The sequence below is a fragment of the Polypterus senegalus genome, chromosome 17 (genome assembly GCF_016835505.1).
Source record: "Polypterus senegalus isolate Bchr_013 chromosome 17, ASM1683550v1, whole genome shotgun sequence".
Taxonomy (NCBI): Eukaryota; Metazoa; Chordata; class Cladistia; order Polypteriformes; family Polypteridae; genus Polypterus; species Polypterus senegalus.
Window position 1 is genome coordinate 15,013,462 of NC_053170.1, and position 18,656 is coordinate 15,032,117.

General features: G+C 42.1%; 1 protein-coding gene across 1 annotated transcript in view; it reads left to right on the forward strand.

Moving 5' to 3' along the window:
• LOC120517847 (probable G-protein coupled receptor 158) overlaps positions 1–18,656 on the forward strand; it is a 95,942-nt gene that overhangs the window by 62,878 nt on the left and 14,408 nt on the right. Inside the window, exons 3-5 of the mRNA XM_039740349.1 lie at positions 10,736–10,841; positions 10,954–11,186; positions 14,202–14,270. Coding sequence (XP_039596283.1) covers positions 10,736–10,841; positions 10,954–11,186; positions 14,202–14,270 — 408 coding nt within the window. The remainder of the gene's footprint in view (positions 1–10,735; positions 10,842–10,953; positions 11,187–14,201; positions 14,271–18,656) is intronic.

Sequence of the window (18,656 nt, forward strand, 5' to 3'; positions counted from 1 at the left end):
GTGGAGCGACCGCATCTCCTTGGGGTGCGTTCAGCCCCCCTCTTCACAACATGAGCAGCAGAGATGCAAACTAGCTGGTGCGTAGCACAGGCAAAGGTTGGTGGGCGAGCAAAGTGAGAAGAGGGCAAAGCCCCCTAGTTACAGAAGAACGACTCGGCTGATTAGGGCTGCAAGGGTACCAATATTTTCGGGTGGGACTTTTACCCCTAGAAGGTGATACATCTACGGCTAATTTGAGTTGAATTTCAAAATAAAACCTCAGGGGCTAAAGAGCCTTCTTAGTGTGTGTTACAGTCAGCCAGTCATTGTCCAACCCGCTATTCATATTTTATTTGTAACCTCAGCACTATTTGTTAGTGAGTGCCTCTCTAAAGGCTTACACCCACCTCCAATGCTTTCTTTAACTGTATCACTGAGGTTTACTACACATTCAGCATTCCTCTAATCAATTATATATATATGTATATACAGTGGTGTGAAAAACTATTTGCCCCCTTCCTGATTTCTTATTCTTTTGCATGTTTGTCACACAAAATGTTTCTGATCATCAAACACATTTAACCATTAGTCAGATATAACACAAGTAAACACAAAATGCAGTTTTTAAATGATGGTTTTTATTATTTAGGGAGAAAAAAAATCCAAACCTACATGGCCCTGTGTGAAAAAGTAATTGCCCCCTTGTTCAAAAACAACCTAACTGTGGTGTATCACACCTGAGTTCAATTTCCGTAGAGGCCTGATTACTGCCACACCTGTTTCAATCAAGAAATCACTTAAATAGGAGCTGCCTGACACAGAGAAGTAGACCAAAAGAACCTCAAAAGCTAGACATCAAGCCAAGATCCAAAGAAATTCAGGAACAAATGAGAACAGAAGTAATTGAGATCTATCAGTCTGGTAAAGGTTATAAAGCCATTTCTAAAGCTTTGGGACTCCAGCGAACCACAGTGAGAGCCATTATCCACAAATGGCAAAAACATGGATCAGTGGTGAACCTTCCCAGGAGTGCCCGGCCGACCAAAATTACCCCAAGAGCGCAGAGACGACTCATCCGAGAGGTCACAAAAGACCCTAGGACAACGTCTAAAGAACTGCAGGCCTCACTTGCCTCAATTAAGGTCAGTGTTCACGACTCCACCATAAGAAAGAGACTGGGCAAAACGGCCTGCATGGCAGATTTCCAAGACGCAAACCACTGTTAAGCAAAAGAACATTAGGGCTCGTCTCAATTTTGCTAAGAAACATCTCAATGATTGCCAAGACTTTTGGGAAAATACCTTGTGGACTGATGAGACAAAAGTTGAACTTTTGGAAGGCAAATGTCCCGTTACATCTGGCGTAAAAGGAACACAGCATTTCAGAAAAAGAACATCATACCAACAGTAAAATATGGTGGTGGTAGTGTGGTGGTCTGGGGTTGTTTTGCTGCTTCAGGACCTGGAAAGCTTGCTGTGATAGATGGAACCATGAATTCTACTTTCTACCAGCAAATCCTGAAGGAGAATGTCCGGCCATCTGTTCGTCAACTCAAGCTGAAGTGATCTTGGGTGCTGCAACAGGACAATGACCCAAAACACACCAGCAAATCCACCTCTGAATGGCTGAAGAAAAACAAAATGAAGACTTTGGAGTGGCCTAGTCAAAGTCCTGACCTGAATCCAATTGAGATGCTATGGTATGACCTTAAAAAGGCGGTTCATGCTAGAAAACCCTCAAATAAAGCTGAATTACAATTCTGCAAAGATGAGTGGGCCAACATTCCTCCAGAGCGCTGTAAAAGACTCATTGCAAGTTATCGCAAACGCTTGATTGCAGTTATTGCTGCTAAGGGTGGCCCAACCAGTTATTAGGTTCAGGGGGCAATTACTTTTTCACACAGGGCCATGTAGGTTTGGATTTTTTCTCCCTAAATAATAAAAACCATCATTTAAAAACTGCATTTTGTGTTTACTTGTGTTATATTTGACTAATGGTTAAATGTGTTTGATGATCAGAAACATTTTGTGTGACAAACATGCAAAAGAATAAGAAATCAGGAAGGGGGCAAATAGTTTTTCACACCACTGTATACTGCAGTGGGCTGGCGCTCTGCCTGGGGTTTGTTTCCTGCCTTGCGCCCTGTGTTGACTGGGATTGGCTCCAGCAGACCCCCGTAACCCTGTAGTTAGGATATAGTGGGTTAGATAATGAATGGATATATTCCAGTACTGTGTAAAAGTTTTAGGCAGGTGTGAAAAAATGCTGTTTCATGTTTAATGAAGACAGTTTCATGTCATGGCAAGATTGAGCACAACAACAAGACACAAGGTAGTTACACTGCATCAGCAAGGTCTCTCCCAGATAAAGATTTCAAAGCAGACTGGGGTTTCAAGATGTGCTGTTCAAGCTCTTTTGAAGAAGCACAAAGAAACGGGCAACGTTGAGGATCGTTGACGCAGTGGTCAGCCAAAGAAACTTAGTGAAGCAGATGAAAAACACATCAAGCTTATTACCCTTTGAAATCGGAAGAGGTCCTGCAGTGCCATCAGCTCAGAACTGGCAGAAAGCAGTGGGACCCAGGTACACCCATCTACTGTCCGGAGAAGTCTGGCCAGAAGTGATCTTCATGGAAGAGTTGCAGCCAAAAAGCCGCACCTCCAACGTGGAAACAAGGCCAAGCGACTCAAGTATGCATGAAAACAGGACATGGGGTGCTGAAAAATGGCAGCAGGTGCTCTGGACTGATGACTCAAAATTTGAAATATTTGGCTGTAGCAGAAGGCAGTTTGTTTGTCGAATGGCTGGAGAGCGGTACTCATTATTGTCTGCAGGCAACAGTGAAGCACATGGTGGAGGTTCCTTGAACGTTTGGGGCTGCATTTCTACAAATGGAGTTGGAGATTTGGTTAGGATTAATGGTGTCCTCAATGCTGAGAAATACAGGCAGATACTTATCCATTATGCAATAACATCAGGGAGGCGTATGATTGACCCCAAATGTATTCTGCAGCAGGACAACGACCCCAAACATACAGCCAAAGTCATTAAGAACTATCTTCAGTGTAAAGAAGAACAAGAAGTCCTGGAAGTGATGGTATGGCCCCCACAGAGCCCTGATCTCAACATCATCGAGTGTGTCTGGGATTACATTAAGAGACAGAAGGATGTGAGGGAGCCTACATCCACAGAAGATCTGTGGTTAGTTCTCCAAGATGTTTGGAACAACCTACCAGCCGAGGTCCTTCAAAAACTGTGTGCAAGTGTACCTAGAAGAATTGATGCTGTTTTGAAGGCAAAGGGTGGTCACACCAAATTTTGATTTGATTTAGATTTCTCTTTTGTTCATTCACTGCATTTTGTTGATTGATGAAAATAAATGATTAACACTTCCATTTTTGAAAGCATTCTTTGTTTACAGCATTTTTTTCACACCTGCCTAAAACTTTTGCACAGTACTGTATATATATTAAAAAAAGAAGAAGATCCATAAGGATGATAGCCGGTGAGGAGAAGGGGTGCTGAAAAAAAGAAAAGGAACAGTTTAAATTATCATACAGAATTGAAGTTGGCAATAAAAGTCTGTCATACATATAAAACTAATTAAAATAAACTGTTTTACGTGGAAGAAGCTGAATTCTCCTGACATAACTACCTGCTTGTCTGATGACTACAGGATGACTCACATGAGGGTAAAAAAAACAACAACCCTGACTGCAGTCAAAAGATTCATGAGCATTGAGAATTAGTCATTGTAAATTGGTCAGATAAAATCAAACAAACTTTATTAGCCTATGTAATGGAAATTTGATACGTTGTACATAGTTAACAATGTTTTTTTATAAATGCTGATAAACATCATATTTTTAATTGTTTAAACAGGAAGTATCAGCAAGAGTGAAAGGGAAGGTCTACAGGACGGTAGTGAGACCAGCTATGTTATATGGGCTGGAGACGGTGGCACAGGAGACAGAGCTGGAGGTGGCAGAGATAAAGATGCTAAGATTTGCATTGGGGATGACAAGGATGGACAGGATTAGAAATGAGGACATTAGGGGGTCAGCTCAAGTTGGACAGTTAGGAGACAAAGTCAGAGAGGCGTAATTGTGTTGGTTTGGACATGTGCAGAGGAGAGATGCTGGGTATATTGGGAGAAGGATGCTAAGGATAGAACTGCCAGGAAAGAGGAGAAGAGGAAGACCTAAGAGAAGGTTTATGGATGTGTTGAGAGAGGACATGCAGGTGGTGGGTGTAACAGAACAAGATGTAGAGGACAGAAAGATATGGAAGAAGATGATCCACTGTGGCAACCCCTAACAGGAGCAGCCGAAAAAAGAAGAAACAGGCAGGGGAAATTAATGTCGAATACACTCAAATTTTAAAGGGAAAGATGCGATATAACCAGTTGTTGTTCTTGCACATTTATGACCCCACTATATCAGATAAAACTTTTTGTGAGGTGCTTTAGAGTCATCTGTGGGATTGTTTAGGCGGTGGGGGATGAACACTTGACCAGAGTGGGCCAGATATACAGCTTTATGTTTCAGTCAGGGATCCTCCCTGGGCTGGGGTTCAAATGTCTTGTCTTTGTTTATGTTTATGTTATGTTAATAGTGTTGATGATCTGATTTCTTTCTGTCAGTGCATATTCTGTTGTGTTCCTTGAGTTTTGTGGATGGTGCCCCCAAGAGGTGGGGCCACCTTCCCATTACTGCTGAGGATTGCCCTTTCAGAACTATGAAAGCTGAGGAAAACCCAGAGTCCCTTACGGTTCATTGAATCTAAGTGTGTCGATGGCGAGTTCTCCTGTGTCTATTGCCATCCATCCATTTTCCAACCCGCTGAATCCGAACACGGGGTCTGCTGGAGCCAATCCCAGCCAACACAGGGCACAAGGCAGGAACCAGTCCTGGGCAGGGTGCCAACCCACCGCAGCTGTGTCTATTGCTTTTATGATAATTCTGAGATTCTGGCCTTTTGAGATCCTTTTGCTACGTGTGTGTGTTTTTGTGATTGCTTTGGATTGCCATCTTTCAGTGCTTCAGCAGGCTGATCTTATTGAAGGTAGCTTGAATTTCAAGCGGGTCAGGCTGTGAGCTCCATCCTATAGCGGATTACCAGTGATGTCTGGTTTTTTTTTTTTTTTAAGGCTCCAACCAGCAGTGTGGTGTGGGGCAGGGGCTTCTCTGGGTGCATCATATGCCCTCATTGGGTGGCTTCTCAAAGCTACAGAGAGAAAAGATGGGGCAGTTATTGACAGCACCCTCTCTTGTCCTGGAGTAGTTTTGAATGCCTTGATTGAGCAATGAAGGTGATCCTCAGGTGCCCACGCGTGACACTGGAAAGCAGTGATACAGCCCTGCTGCTGCCAGGCAGCTTGTTATTGGCTGATAAGAAAAGAGTCGAGCTCGCAATACTTTGGAAATGTGAACCTGTGCAGAAAAGTCACCACGGAGGTTTCTAATTTGTCATGCTCTGCCTTTCCAAGTTGTGTAATCTAACATACTCTAACGAGGTGATCTGCGGCCGCAGTTGTCAAGTTTGACATCCCTTCTGGTTAGAAGTCGTGTCATGTGATGCCAGCTTTAATTATGTAATCATCTGATCAAAGACGTCTTTACTTGATTCCCTTATACAGATGATCCACTTACCATGTTTAATGGTGGTCCCACCCTTGCTAATGTAGAATCCATGGCTTCACTCTACAAGTCACCACAGGGGGGTATTCACTCAGTCCAGACAAAGCCATTGGCAGCGATTGTTACTTGTCTGTCTCTCTTAGGTGGGAGATGAATGGAGCCCAGGGCAAGGCATTTGGTGTAAGCCCTGTTTTTCCACTTCTGCTAAATGTCACCCTTGTGTATGACATAAATATTTAACTTCTACCTACCGGGCTGAACATTGGCAGCAAATCTTTGAGGCAGGAGTTCTGGAGAAGGTCGGTAAGCTATATTCAGGTCTCTAAAAGGTCTGTCAAGCTTTTAACTTGGACGTTCAGGCTCAGTTTACACCAAGCTCTTCCCACTTTGCGCTAATCCAAGAGATAAATGTTGGAATGTAGCGCAGACTTAACCATCCTTTATAATAACAATAATAATTATTCTTTACATTTATATAGTGTTTTTCTCACTACTCAAAGTGCTTCAGTGAGTGAGGAGTCACCACTAATGTGCAGCATCTACCTGGATGATGCAACAACAGCCATTTTGGCAGTGGTACGCTTACTACACATGAGGTATTAGGTGGTGAGAATATAGCCAGTTAGAGACAGGGGAATGATTAGAACATTAGAACACTCTAGATGAGAACAGGCCATTCAGCCCAATAAAGCTCGCCAGTCCTATCCACTTATTTCTTCCAAAAAAACATCAAGTCGAGTTTTGAAAGTCCCTAAAGTCTTACTGTCTACCACACTACTTGGTCGTTTATGCCAAGTGTCTGTCGTTCTTTTTGTAAAGAAAAACGTCCTAATGTTTGTGTGAAATTTACCCTGAAGAAGTTTCCAGCTGTGTCCACGTGTTCTTTTAAAAGAACAGTCTCGACCCACTGGACTAATTCCCATCATTACTTTAAACACTTCAGTCATATAAACTCTTAATCTTCTTTGGCTTAAACTGTAAAGGCTCATATCTTTCTTCATAATTCATCCCCTGTAGCCCTGGAATCAGTCTAGTCGCTCTTCTCTGGACCTTTTCTGGCACTGCTAAATCCTTTTTTGTAGCCTGGAGACTAAAACGTCACACAGTACTCAAAATGAGGCCTCACCAGTGTGTTATAAAGCCTCAGCAGAACTTCTTGTGACTTGTACTCTATACATCAAGGCACTATATAACCTGAAATTCTGTTTGCCTTCTTAACGCCTTCTGAACACTGTCGGGAAGTCGATAACTTAAGAGTCCACTATGACTCCTAAATCCTTCTCATAAGGTTAAGAGGCCTGAATGATCAGGCCGTGGTGGTCAAATTAGGCAGGACGCTGGGGTATACCCTACTCTTTACAACGGATGCCCAGGGATCTTTTATGACCTCAGGGTACCCTGATGTGTGGAGTAGAAATTCAAGGACATTCTGCTGAAGCTTTATAACGCTCTGCTGAGGCCTCATCTGGAGTACTGCATGCAGTTTTTAATCTCCAGGTTACAAAAAGGGACATAGCAGCACTAGAGAAAGTCCAGAGAGGAGCAACTAGGCCGACTCCAGGGCTACAGGGGATGAGTTATATAGAAAGATTAAAAGAGCTGAGCCTTTATAGTTTAGGCAGACTAACAGGAGACCTGATTGAAGTGTTTAAAATGATGAAGGGAATTAGTCCAGTGGATCGAGACGGTGACTTTAAAATTTAGAGTTCATGAAGAACACAGGGGCATCGGTGGAAACTTGCTAAGGGAAAATTTCACAAAAACTTTAGGAAGTTTTACTTCACACAGAGAACCACAGATACCTGGAATAAGTGACCAAGTAGTGCGGTGGACAGAATGGCCTGTTTTAGTCCAGATTGTTCTAATGTTCTCCTGGCTGTAAGAAATGCCTTCTCACAGGTTTATAAAGCATATGAATGAAAAGGAAAGGGAAGGACTAAATAAACAGAAAAAAATAGCCATGCAACAAATTGATATATATATACAGTAAGGAGCAGAAATAAAAGACATACAGTACACTGTTTATGAAAGTCTAATGTTTCATAAGCAGGCTATTTATGTGAGTGTGAAGCGTATTAAAAACACGGTGACGCACTGAATATCATATATCTTCACAGCTGCCTACATCTATAAAAATTCAAAGCCGTTTTTGAGTGGTTTTCAGATGTATTTATTGATTCCTCCTTCTTCATTTATTTTAGCAGTTGCAATTTAGTCTCACTAAAGTTAGATGTGTAATATAATTGTCTGGAGACAACCAGGAGTAAATTGTGCTTAAATGTGGGTGGGAACAATTAGACGGCGCACTGAGCTTCACAGCGCCTCATGATGGCTGGACAGACAGCAATCTTCTGTTTACGATGAGCCGTCTACAGTCGAAAAATCTTGTAAAATACCCAGTTAGACATGCAAATGTGTGTTGAGTGTGTGGAAAGCACGTGTTAAAAATAAACAAAGGAAAATGTGTTCTGTAGCATACATCATACATGCATCAGCATTCAATGGCATCCATAGACGAATGGCAAATGTGAACAATGGTTTGTCGCAGGTGCTATCTAGTGTAGGAGGCTATGTCCATCAAAATGTGAATGGCAGAATACGTGTTTGAAGTAAACGGTGTGTCACAATCCATCAAAACGACAGAATGGATTAACAAAGAGCCACAGAAGATGCAGATTTCAGTCCTCAAAACACCCAAATCAACAAATCTGCCTGACAACACCAGTAAAGCACAGACGAGGCTGCACAACATCCACCTTCTGACTGCATGTCTATACGGATAACTAAAGAAATCGAACAGTACTGTCTGATTGGAAATATAAACATGCCGTGATGAAATAGCCACAGCATTTTAACACGTTGTATATTCATAGACCACGATGCTTATCGAAACTCGGTTTGCTGCTGTTATGACATATAGTGAAGGGACAGTCAAAGTGGCACAAAGATATCATAGCAGACAGAAGCACATCTTAAACGTATGGCGCTGCGATGGTGTACACCAGTGACGTTCATGGCTAGTGAGGTACTGACTCCTTTAGAGTGACATTTACAAATATATGAACCCCAAAGAGTCGCTTATTCACTATTCAATTGGCAGCCTGCACTTTGACTACTGCAGCGTTTCTCAAACTTTAAGTATTTGTGACCTGAGTTTTCATAACAGTTTTAATTGCGCCCCCCCCCTAACATTTCTTTGAAATGTAGATGCATATTTTATTATACCTACTTAACTTTTATCGACATTTATCTAACTCTATATTTATTGTTCTAGTATCAGAATGTAGTTTAAGTTAATTTGTTTTGGTTTCAACAGATGTTTTTTTCATATTTTTGATTCTTGTTTTCTTTTTTTCACATCTTCGCGCCTCCCTTTTTGTTACTCCGCGCCCCCCCTAGGGGGGCCCGCCCCACAGGTTGAGAACCACTGGACTACTGGTTATGTTTCATATCTCATCAGCATTCTTTACACACACATCGGTAAGGTGCATACTTGGCTAAGAAAGAACGTTACATTTATAGGGGCGAGAGCGAGAGAGCAGAGAGAGCACTTTGCTCCTCACCCTCGATGTGTTCTAAATTTGCCGTTGCAATTTCACGATTCATACTCATTCAATACAAATGAAAGGATAGAATGGTGTACAAAAAAAAGGGATTTCAATTTTGTTTTTAAAAGCTTTTAATTCTGATGCTTTAATCAATTTTAATACAGACTATTCCACAAAAGGATAACAAGAAAAACAAAAGAATATTTTATTTAAGGTCAAAATTTAATTTTTAAATATTGAATTGTTTTTTTCTTGGTTTGATCCCATCCATCCATCCATCATGCAACCTGCTACATCCTAACTACAGGGTCACGGGGGTCTGCTGGATCCAGTCCCAGCCAATACAGGGCAGAAAGCAGGAAACAAACCCTGGGCAGAGCACCAGCCCACCGCAGGGCACAAACACACACCCACACACCAAGTACACACTAGGAACAATTTAGAATCGCCAGTGCACCTAACCTGCATGTCTTCAGACTGTGGGAGGAAACCCACGCAGACAGGGGGAGAACATGCAAACTCCATGCAGGGAGGACCTGGGAAACGAAAAATAAAAATAAATGGACCGTTGCAGTGCATTTGAGTTTCTGATATCAGTAACTTATTGGCGCTGGGCGTCTGCGTAGAAGAGCAGCAGCAACGAACACCTGTTGGGCTTACATACGCCCCCTTCAGGGGGGCACGGTACTGTCTGCCTCATCATGTGCCTTCTCACTGTGGTTTTATGTCCGATCAGCAAGACTAAATATGTCACACACATTCATTAAAGATATTAGCCAGACTGTATAAAGTCAGGGTGTATAATAAACGTGTCTGCAGTCATTAAATTGGCAACATACAGAGAGACAGCAACACGCACGCGCCAATTGCACACATCAACCCCGTGTGAGAGGGAGAGTGCAGTCCGAGGTGAGGAGAGGTTCATTGCTGCCGCACCTCGTGTTTCTCCCTGTATTTGAACAGGAAATGCGCAAATTCAGCGATTTTGACTATAAAAATTATCAAAATTATTGGAATCATACAGAAAATAAGTTTATAGCACAGACCTGAGGACACCTTCATTTTATGTTATCTTTATTAGTTTTTTTTTACTTTTCATGATGACAGGTGAGGCTCTGCCTCCCCTGGCCACACATCCCTGGTGTACACGTGGGTGTCTTTCTGTCATTACAACATACAAATTAATCATTAAGCTTCAGTTACCTTGTGCTCCTGAGCTCCCAAGAGGATGACAGCAGTTTTAGCTTTTCATTTCCTTCTAACGTCAAGTCTTTTATTCAGTTTATTCTACTCTCTCACTGAACTTTACTTTAGTGTGTGGACTGGAGTAATTGGGGGCGAGTGTTTTAGGAAGAATCCCTGTGGGTGTAGCCTTTGCAGCGCTGGATCTGGCCACCTTTCACTACATACTTTTTAGCAGGTTGTCCCCAGATGTATATTCTCATTCGAGAATCACTTCACACCAGTCAGTCCTTCTTGTCTGTTCTGCATAAATGATTTTTTGGATAATTCTTATTAGTTATACAAGATTATGTTTTTTTTAACAAACTGAATTTCTGTACTTCTCAGTGTGTCTCTTTGCGAGGGATGGGCTTCCGGCTGGGTCAGTACCGATGTGTGTGCCTACCAGGATTCTACAATGCCAGTTCCTCATCGGTCAGAAACACAACTAAAGGTACGGCAGGCATCTGAATGTTCAAGGCAGATAAATGAGATATGGACTTGATGCCGAAGAAGATTATTATAGTATGTTAAAGACCTTATCTTTCTTTTTCTTGTTTCTGCAGAGCAAGATGAAGAAGGCTTTACCAACAGAAGCCGTGCCGGAGTGGAGGAGGGGGGCGGCGTGTTATCCGAGTGTCTGCCCTGCCACCCAGGTTGTCCTCTCTGTCAGGATGGAGCTCCCTGTAACGTGCAGGAGGACTGGTACCTGCGGGTGACGATACTCGCAGTCCAGGCTTTCTGCATGCTCATAGTGTTTATCAGCATGATTGTAGCCTACCACTTTCGACAGAGCAAGGTAATCAGAGCAAAGACTGAGCATACATAGCACGCCAGCTTCCTTACATTTTACGGTTCTTTTTCAAATTTTATTAAGCTTGTAAACCCAATGACAATAAGCAGAAATGCAGAACAGTTAAGAGTACAGTCAGTACAACATTCCAGGCATTATGTTTGGAATTAAATCATGTCCAGCACCCATCCAACACCCATTTATGAGAGAGCTACCTGAACATAAAGACCGTTATGAGGTAGTGGCTGATGAATGAGCAAAGATCGGGTAAGTATTCTCAACATAATTTTGTCCCCTGTCCCGTACTGACCTTTCAGGGACACCCATATATAGTTCATTTTCAAATGTCATAATAAAAATATATTTTTACTGCCTTCTTACGGTACTTAGTTGTAACTTTATAAGTAATTATAATTTCTTTTCTCCGATTCTCTTGATGAAAATAACCCAAATGTAACGAGGACACGAGTGTCTGCTGCCTGTGTGCAGCTTGTTCAGTTGTTATGGTTGGCTGAGGACAGCGACACTGTTTTACCATTTTGCTCTCCAGCCGCGCTGCTGTGCAGTTCTGTATCAGCATTGCAACATACAGCGACTGTCGACAAAGTGTGTTGTTACTACTTGCCATGGCCCACTTTTTTTCTAACTTAAAAACTAATCCATCCATCCATCCCAAGATGCCAAAACGTAAGTGTAAATTTCATGATGAATATTCCAGCGAATGGACATTTAGCAAACAAGGTAGAAGCTGTTTTGAAGCAAACTGTGGTGTATGTAATTGCACTTTCACTAAATAATCTTCAAATGACTTTACTTTTGTTAACCTCCATTAAAATCCTTGCTTTATGTTTTTAACTTATGTCTCTACTTTTATATAATATATTGGCCTGGGTGTGTAGGGGGCATGTATAAATTTATATATATATATATATATATAGTAATATAGAGAGAGATTTTAAGAGTGTCACATATTTCTAATTTTATAATCTGGCAACCCTATCCTATACACTTCCAGACTGTTAATAAATTGTCTCTAGCAATGAGTGGTGTGCACACCAAAGCTTACAGAGAAGAGTAACCTTCTGATCATTTCCATAGTCTCAGAGTACAAATACTTACAACCCAATACATCATCCAATACTTATAATCCAAGTCAGGTATAGCTACACCAACCTTGCTTTAGATCTTAGCAGAGTCACCTTTTTAACATATCACCAAATTAACTAATTACAATTGCACCTAATCTTTATGAAATAGTTTTGTTAATGAATTTGGGAATTTATATCAGTTACATGCTAATTAGCACATGTACACAAAACTTTTGCTATACACATAACAATATTGACCCTTGCTTTGTATTAGAATCACACCATGAATGAGAGAGAGCAAGAGCTCGGCTGATGTCATTGGGAAGTGCTCTGGTGTGATTCCATGACAAAACACTTGCCATAGTCGGTAGGATTTGCTCTGTGGATGAGTGAAGTGTAGTGGCGGTGCTGCGGCAAAAGGTGGGGGCTGAGTGAAAGAGAGAGAGAGAGGGAGAGAGGGAGACAGCGTGCAGCTGATGTCTCCAGGAAGCGCTCCTTTTGAAGTTGCTGCAGGCAGCCTCAGCACACCCAGGAATAGGAGTTGTTTTATTACTTCCACTGCACAGAAACTGCTTCTAAGGGCCTCGGTAACCCAGATGTCATTGGTTCACAGCTGGCCACTGACAGTTACTAAAGTGCAAAATGTGCAACCTGGGATGGATTGTGGTCTGACCCCATAACAGAACACAGCGTAGTCGGCAGGATTTGCACTGTGTATAGAGCTGGTGCTGTGCAGAAAGGTGGGAGCTGAGAAAGTTCAGTTGGTGTCACCAGCAAGTTGCTCAATTGGCAGTATCTGCACACCCAACAATATCAGTTCTTCTTTCGGTCTTCCTGTAAGATTCTTCTTCTATGGGCCTTTGTAATCCAGATGTTGCGCTCACACAGGTGGTCACTGGCAGTTAACCACAGTACAAAATGTGTAACCAGGGATGGATCATAGTGTGACCCCATGACAAAACACAAGATTTTGAATGTGGATGAATGAAGTGTGGAAACAGTGTTGTGCAGAAAGGTGGGAACTGAGAGAGAGAACTCAGCTGACACTACCAGAAAGCGCTGCATTTGTAATGCTTACAGGCAGTCTCTGTCCACCCAAGAACAGGAGATGTTTTATTGATTCTGCTGTAATTCAGATGCTGTAGGTTTACAGCTGGACACTGGCAGTTACCAAGTGCAAAATGTGTGACCATGTAAGGATCATGGTGTGATTCCACGATAAAACAATTAGCGTAGTCGGCAGGATTTTCACTACGGACAGTTGGAGTGTAGGGGTGGTGCGCCGCAGAAAGGTGGGGGCTGAGTGACAGAGTGAGAGAGAGAGCTTAGCTGATGTCACCAGAAAGTGCTCCGCTTGCAGCACTTATAGGGAGTCTCTGTGCACCCAAGAATAGGTGTTCTTCTTTTGTTCTTTCTGTATGAAACTGCTTCTGAGGGCATTTATAATGCAGACATCGCAGGTTTGCGGCTGACCACCAGCAGTTACCACAATTCAAAATGTACAACCTGAGATGGATCGTGTTGTGATTCCATGAACACAATACATTTTTACAAAGCTATTCATTTTTAACAATATTAATTCTCCCAGTTATAGTTCGAATTAAGAGATGACCATCTGTTAACATCTTCTTTGATACTTCCCTGCATACTGCAGAAATTTAACTTGGATAGATGATTAAGTTTTCTTGAAACTCCTAGACATTTAAATTGTTCTGAATGAAAAGTGATGTTCTGTTGTTTCATTTGACATGCAAGTAAACTGACTGGGAAAATTACACTTTTATTTAAGTTGATTTTGAACTCGGAAAACCAAAGCAAATCCAATCACAGTAATATCAGGGGCGATGAAGAGTGTGAATCTGTCACTTTCAAACACATCAAGCTCCTCAGCACAAATACTAACTGGAATGTTTTCTCCATCTCATTCCTTTAGCGTATTCGGGCTTCTGGCCTGGTGCTTTTGGAGACAATTTTGTTTGGATCACTGCTGCTATATTTTCCGGTAAGTGATGATTTTTCCCCGATATTTTTCATTGCATTCATATGGGTTCCATTTTCACCATCTCATCTGGGGTTGTGAGGAAGTCCGAACTTCACACAGGAAACAAAACAAAATTGCTGTCAATCACACGAGTGTCACACAATTTGCATTCTCCATTTGTTTGTGTTTTCTTTACTTTATCAGTCAAATGCGTATACATTTGTATGCAAAAAAGTGAGCACCCCTGAACCACAACATGGCAAGATACGGTACTAATACGACCTCGGCAGAGGACAAACTTGTTTTCTTGTGTCAGGTCAGTAAAGAAACAGAATTTAAAATCGGTCTATAGCAGTTGTTTAAAGAGACACACAAGAATGTATTTGAGAGGGGATTCAGAGTCCAGAGTTTCAAAGTGTAAAGAGGCTCCTTTGATTTAAAGAAAAAGGTGCAGGTGTCCTAACTGCCTCCTGATTACACGGATATCCCAATTGCTGGCTGTTTACTTGGATGTCCCAATTGCTAGACAGTTAACTCGGGAGTCCTAAACGCTGGCCATTTACTCAGGTGTCCTAAACGGTGTCCGGTTACTCAGGTGTCCTAAATGGTGACCGTTTACTCAGGTGTCCAAAATGCTGGCTGGTTACTCGGATGTCCCAATTGCTGGTCGTTTACTCTCATGTCCCAATTAGTGGTTGTTTACTCGGATGTCCTGAGTGCTGGCTGATGACTTAACTTGGGAGTCCTAAATGCTGGCCATTTACTCAGGAGTCCGAAATGGTGGTTGATTACTCAAGTGTCCTAAATGGTGGCCGATTACTCAGGTGTCCTAAATGGTGGCCAGTTACTCTGGTGTCCTAAATTGTGGCCAGTTACTTAGGTGTCCTAAGTGACCGGTTACTCAGGTGTCCTAATTGATGGCCGGTTACTCAAATGTCCTAATTGCTGGTCGTTTACTCTAGTGTCTTAAATGCTGTTTGCTCGGGTGTCCTAAATGGTGGCCGGTTACTTGGGTGTCCTAAATGCTGGCCTTATTTCTTGTCCTTATTGTTGACCATTTACTTCTGTGTCCTAAACGCTGGCTCTTTACTCAGATGTCTTCAGTGTTGGCTGTTTACTCGGATGTCCTGAGTGCTGGCTGATTACTTGGATGTCCCAATTGCTGGACACTTAACTCGGGTGTCCTAAATGCTGACCATTTACTCGGATGTCCCAATTGCTGGTCGTTTACTCTCATGTCCCAATTAGTGGTTGTTTACTCGGATGTCCTGAGTGCTGGCTGATGACTTAACTTGGGAGTCCTAAATGCTGGCCATTTACTCAGGAGTCTGAAATGGTGGTTGATTACTCAAGTGTCCTAAATGGTGGCCAGTTACTCTGGTGTCCTAAATTGTGGCCAGTTACTTAGGTGTCCTAAGTGACCGGTTACTCAGGTGTCCTAATTGATGGCCGGTTACTCAAATGTCCTAATTGCTGGTCGTTTACTCTAGTGTCTTAAATGCTGTTTGCTCGGGTGTCCTAAATGGTGGCCAGTTACTTGGGTGTCCTAAATGCTGGCCTTATTTCTTGTCCTTATTGTTGACCATTTACTTCTGTGTCCTAAACGCTGGCTCTTTACTCAGATGTCTTCAGTGTTGGCTGTTTACTCGGATGTCCTGAGTGCTGGCTGATTACTTGGATGTCCCAATTGCTGGACACTTAACTCGGGTGTCCTAAATGCTGACCATTTACTCGAATGTCCCAATTGCTGGCCATTTACTCGGGTGTCCTAAATGCTGGCTGGTTACTCGGATGTCCCAATTGCTGGTCATTTACTCTGATGTCTTAAATGCTGACTGTTTACTCAGGTGTCCTAAATGGTAGCCGGTTATTTGGTGTCCTTATTGTTGGCAATTTACTTTGGTGTCCTAAATGTTGGCTCTTTACTCAGATGTCCTTATTGTTGTCCGTTTACTCGGATGTCCTGAGTGCTGGCTGCTTACTAAGGTGTCCTACATGCTGGTCAGTTATTTGAAGGTCTTTTTTGTTGGCAGTTTACTTCAGTGTCCTAAATGCTTGCTGTTTATTCAAATGTCCTACTTATTGGACAGTTGCTCAGCATTGGCACACATGGTTTACAATTTGACTTGCTTGCAATCCAAGTTCCTGTTTTTATATATTGGTTAATTCACAGTTCAGCATTGTGAGTTTTCAACATTTATTCTTCATATGTTATATTTCTATGCCCATGAACTGAAGGAGCTTATTGCTGTTTTGGACAACATCTGGTGGGGTACTGTCCCATTGGTCCTGAAAGGAGAACTGCCACAGAATATATCACTTAACCTTATAACTTGAAAAACTCAAGCAGAGTCCAGAATGAGCCTTTTTTTCCTCCGTCCTCTTATTTTTTAAGAACTGATTTAGTGTTATTAAAGTGACTCGGGCTCGCCGTTTCATTTGAATGCTCCATTCCGCCTTCCAGCCCTGCTTTACAGCGTCTGTGAGATACTCAGCAGGGTCCTTTGAACTGGACTCTGTGGTATTTGAACTAAAGGTGAGCCGAGTAACAGACGTCTCCCAGTCACCTGTTCAGATTAAAAGAAATGTGACATTTCCACAGGACATTTCAAGGGGTGTGGGGAGGGGTACAGGGTGTGAGTCAGGAAACTCATTTCCTTTCTTTAGATCTTTGATCTTCTCTGTCACTTTTTTCAAAGTTGGGAATGAAAAATCACAGAACAGCAATATGGAGATAAAATAATGTCCTTTTTCAAGCAACAGAACTTCAAGGTAGCATCTCAGTGTGCTCACCTATGCCAAAAACCCAATTGATGGCCATGAGCTTAATATGTAGGAGCAATAAAAAGACAAATATATAAAATGATGTGACATTTTACAATGTGCAATACTAGTTCAAATTCTGCGGTGGGCTGGATAGTTCAAAATGGAAAATATACAACGCATTCAGAAAGTATTCCAGCTCCTTCACTTTCTGCAAAACTTCATTTTAAATGGAGAAATTTGACATTATTGTCCATCAATCTGCACTCAATAACCCATAATGACAAACATGTTTTCTGAAAGGTTTGCACATTTGTTAAAAATCAAAAATTGAAATCTCATCTTCATAGAAATATTCGGATCCTTAATTCAGTATTTTGCAGAAGCCTCCTTGGCAGCAGTTACAGCTTCAAGTGTTCTTGTGTAAGTCCCTACAAGCATTCCATACTTGGATTTGTGCAGTTCATCCCATTCTTCCTGGCAGATCAGAGTGGATGTGAAGCGTCTGTAAACTGCCATCTTCAGGTCTCTCCACACATGTTCTGTGGGGTTTAAGTCTGAGCTTTGTCTCAAAGACTCTCAGAGACTTGTGCAACATCACTCCAGCATTGTCTTGGCTGTATGCTTCAAGTCATTGTTGCGCTGAAAGGTGAGCCGTCCCTCCCAGTCTGAAGTGGCAGGGACTCTGGTTTTCTTAAGGGACCCTTTCTGTATTTGGCTGCATTCATCCTTCTTTCAATTCTGACAAGTCTTTCTGTCACAGCAGTCCATAGCTTGATGTAGTCACGGCCATGCTTCACCATAGGGATGGTATTAGACAGGTAATGAGGAGTACTTGGTCTCCATCAGATATAATGCTTGGAGTTCTGCCTCAAACAATTCAATTTTTGTCACATCAGACCAGAGGATCTTTTTTCTAATGCTCATAGAGTCCTTTAAACTGTCCTATGCCTTTTAGTTAAGAGTGGATTCTGTATAGACCCTCTACCATAAACATCTGATTGATAGAGCCCTGCTGAGATGGTCGTAATTCCAACAGGTTCTTCCATCTGAACAGAGGAGTTCTAAAGCTCTGTTAGAGTGACCATTACGTTCTTGGTCACCTCCCTTCTTGCCTGGTCACTATGGGAGGATGGACAACTCTAGGAAGAGCCTTGGTGGCTCTGAACATCTTCCACTTCACAGAAATTGAGGCCATTATGCTTCTGGGTGCACTCAAAGCTTTACAAATGGTTTAGTCTCTTTGCCCTGATTGATGCATCCCCACAATTTGATTGCTGAGGTATACAGAGAGTTCCTTGGACATCACGTCTTGGGTTTTGTCCTCACATGCCATGTAAATTTGCGGGACCTTTTACACAGGTCCACATGTGCCTTTGTAAATGACGTCCAATCAATTCAATACGCCACAGGTGGACTCCAGTCAAGTTCTCGAGTCATCGCAAAGAGAATTAAAGCAAACGGGAGACACCTGACTGCAAATTGGAGTGCCACAGCAATGAGTCTGATTTCTTCCATGAATGGGAAGATTTCAGTTTTTGATTTTTAATCAATTTTCCAGCCTTTCTAAAAAAACATGTTTGTCATTATAGGATACTGAGTGGAGCCTGATGAGCAGAATTGTCAAATTGATCCATTTCAAAT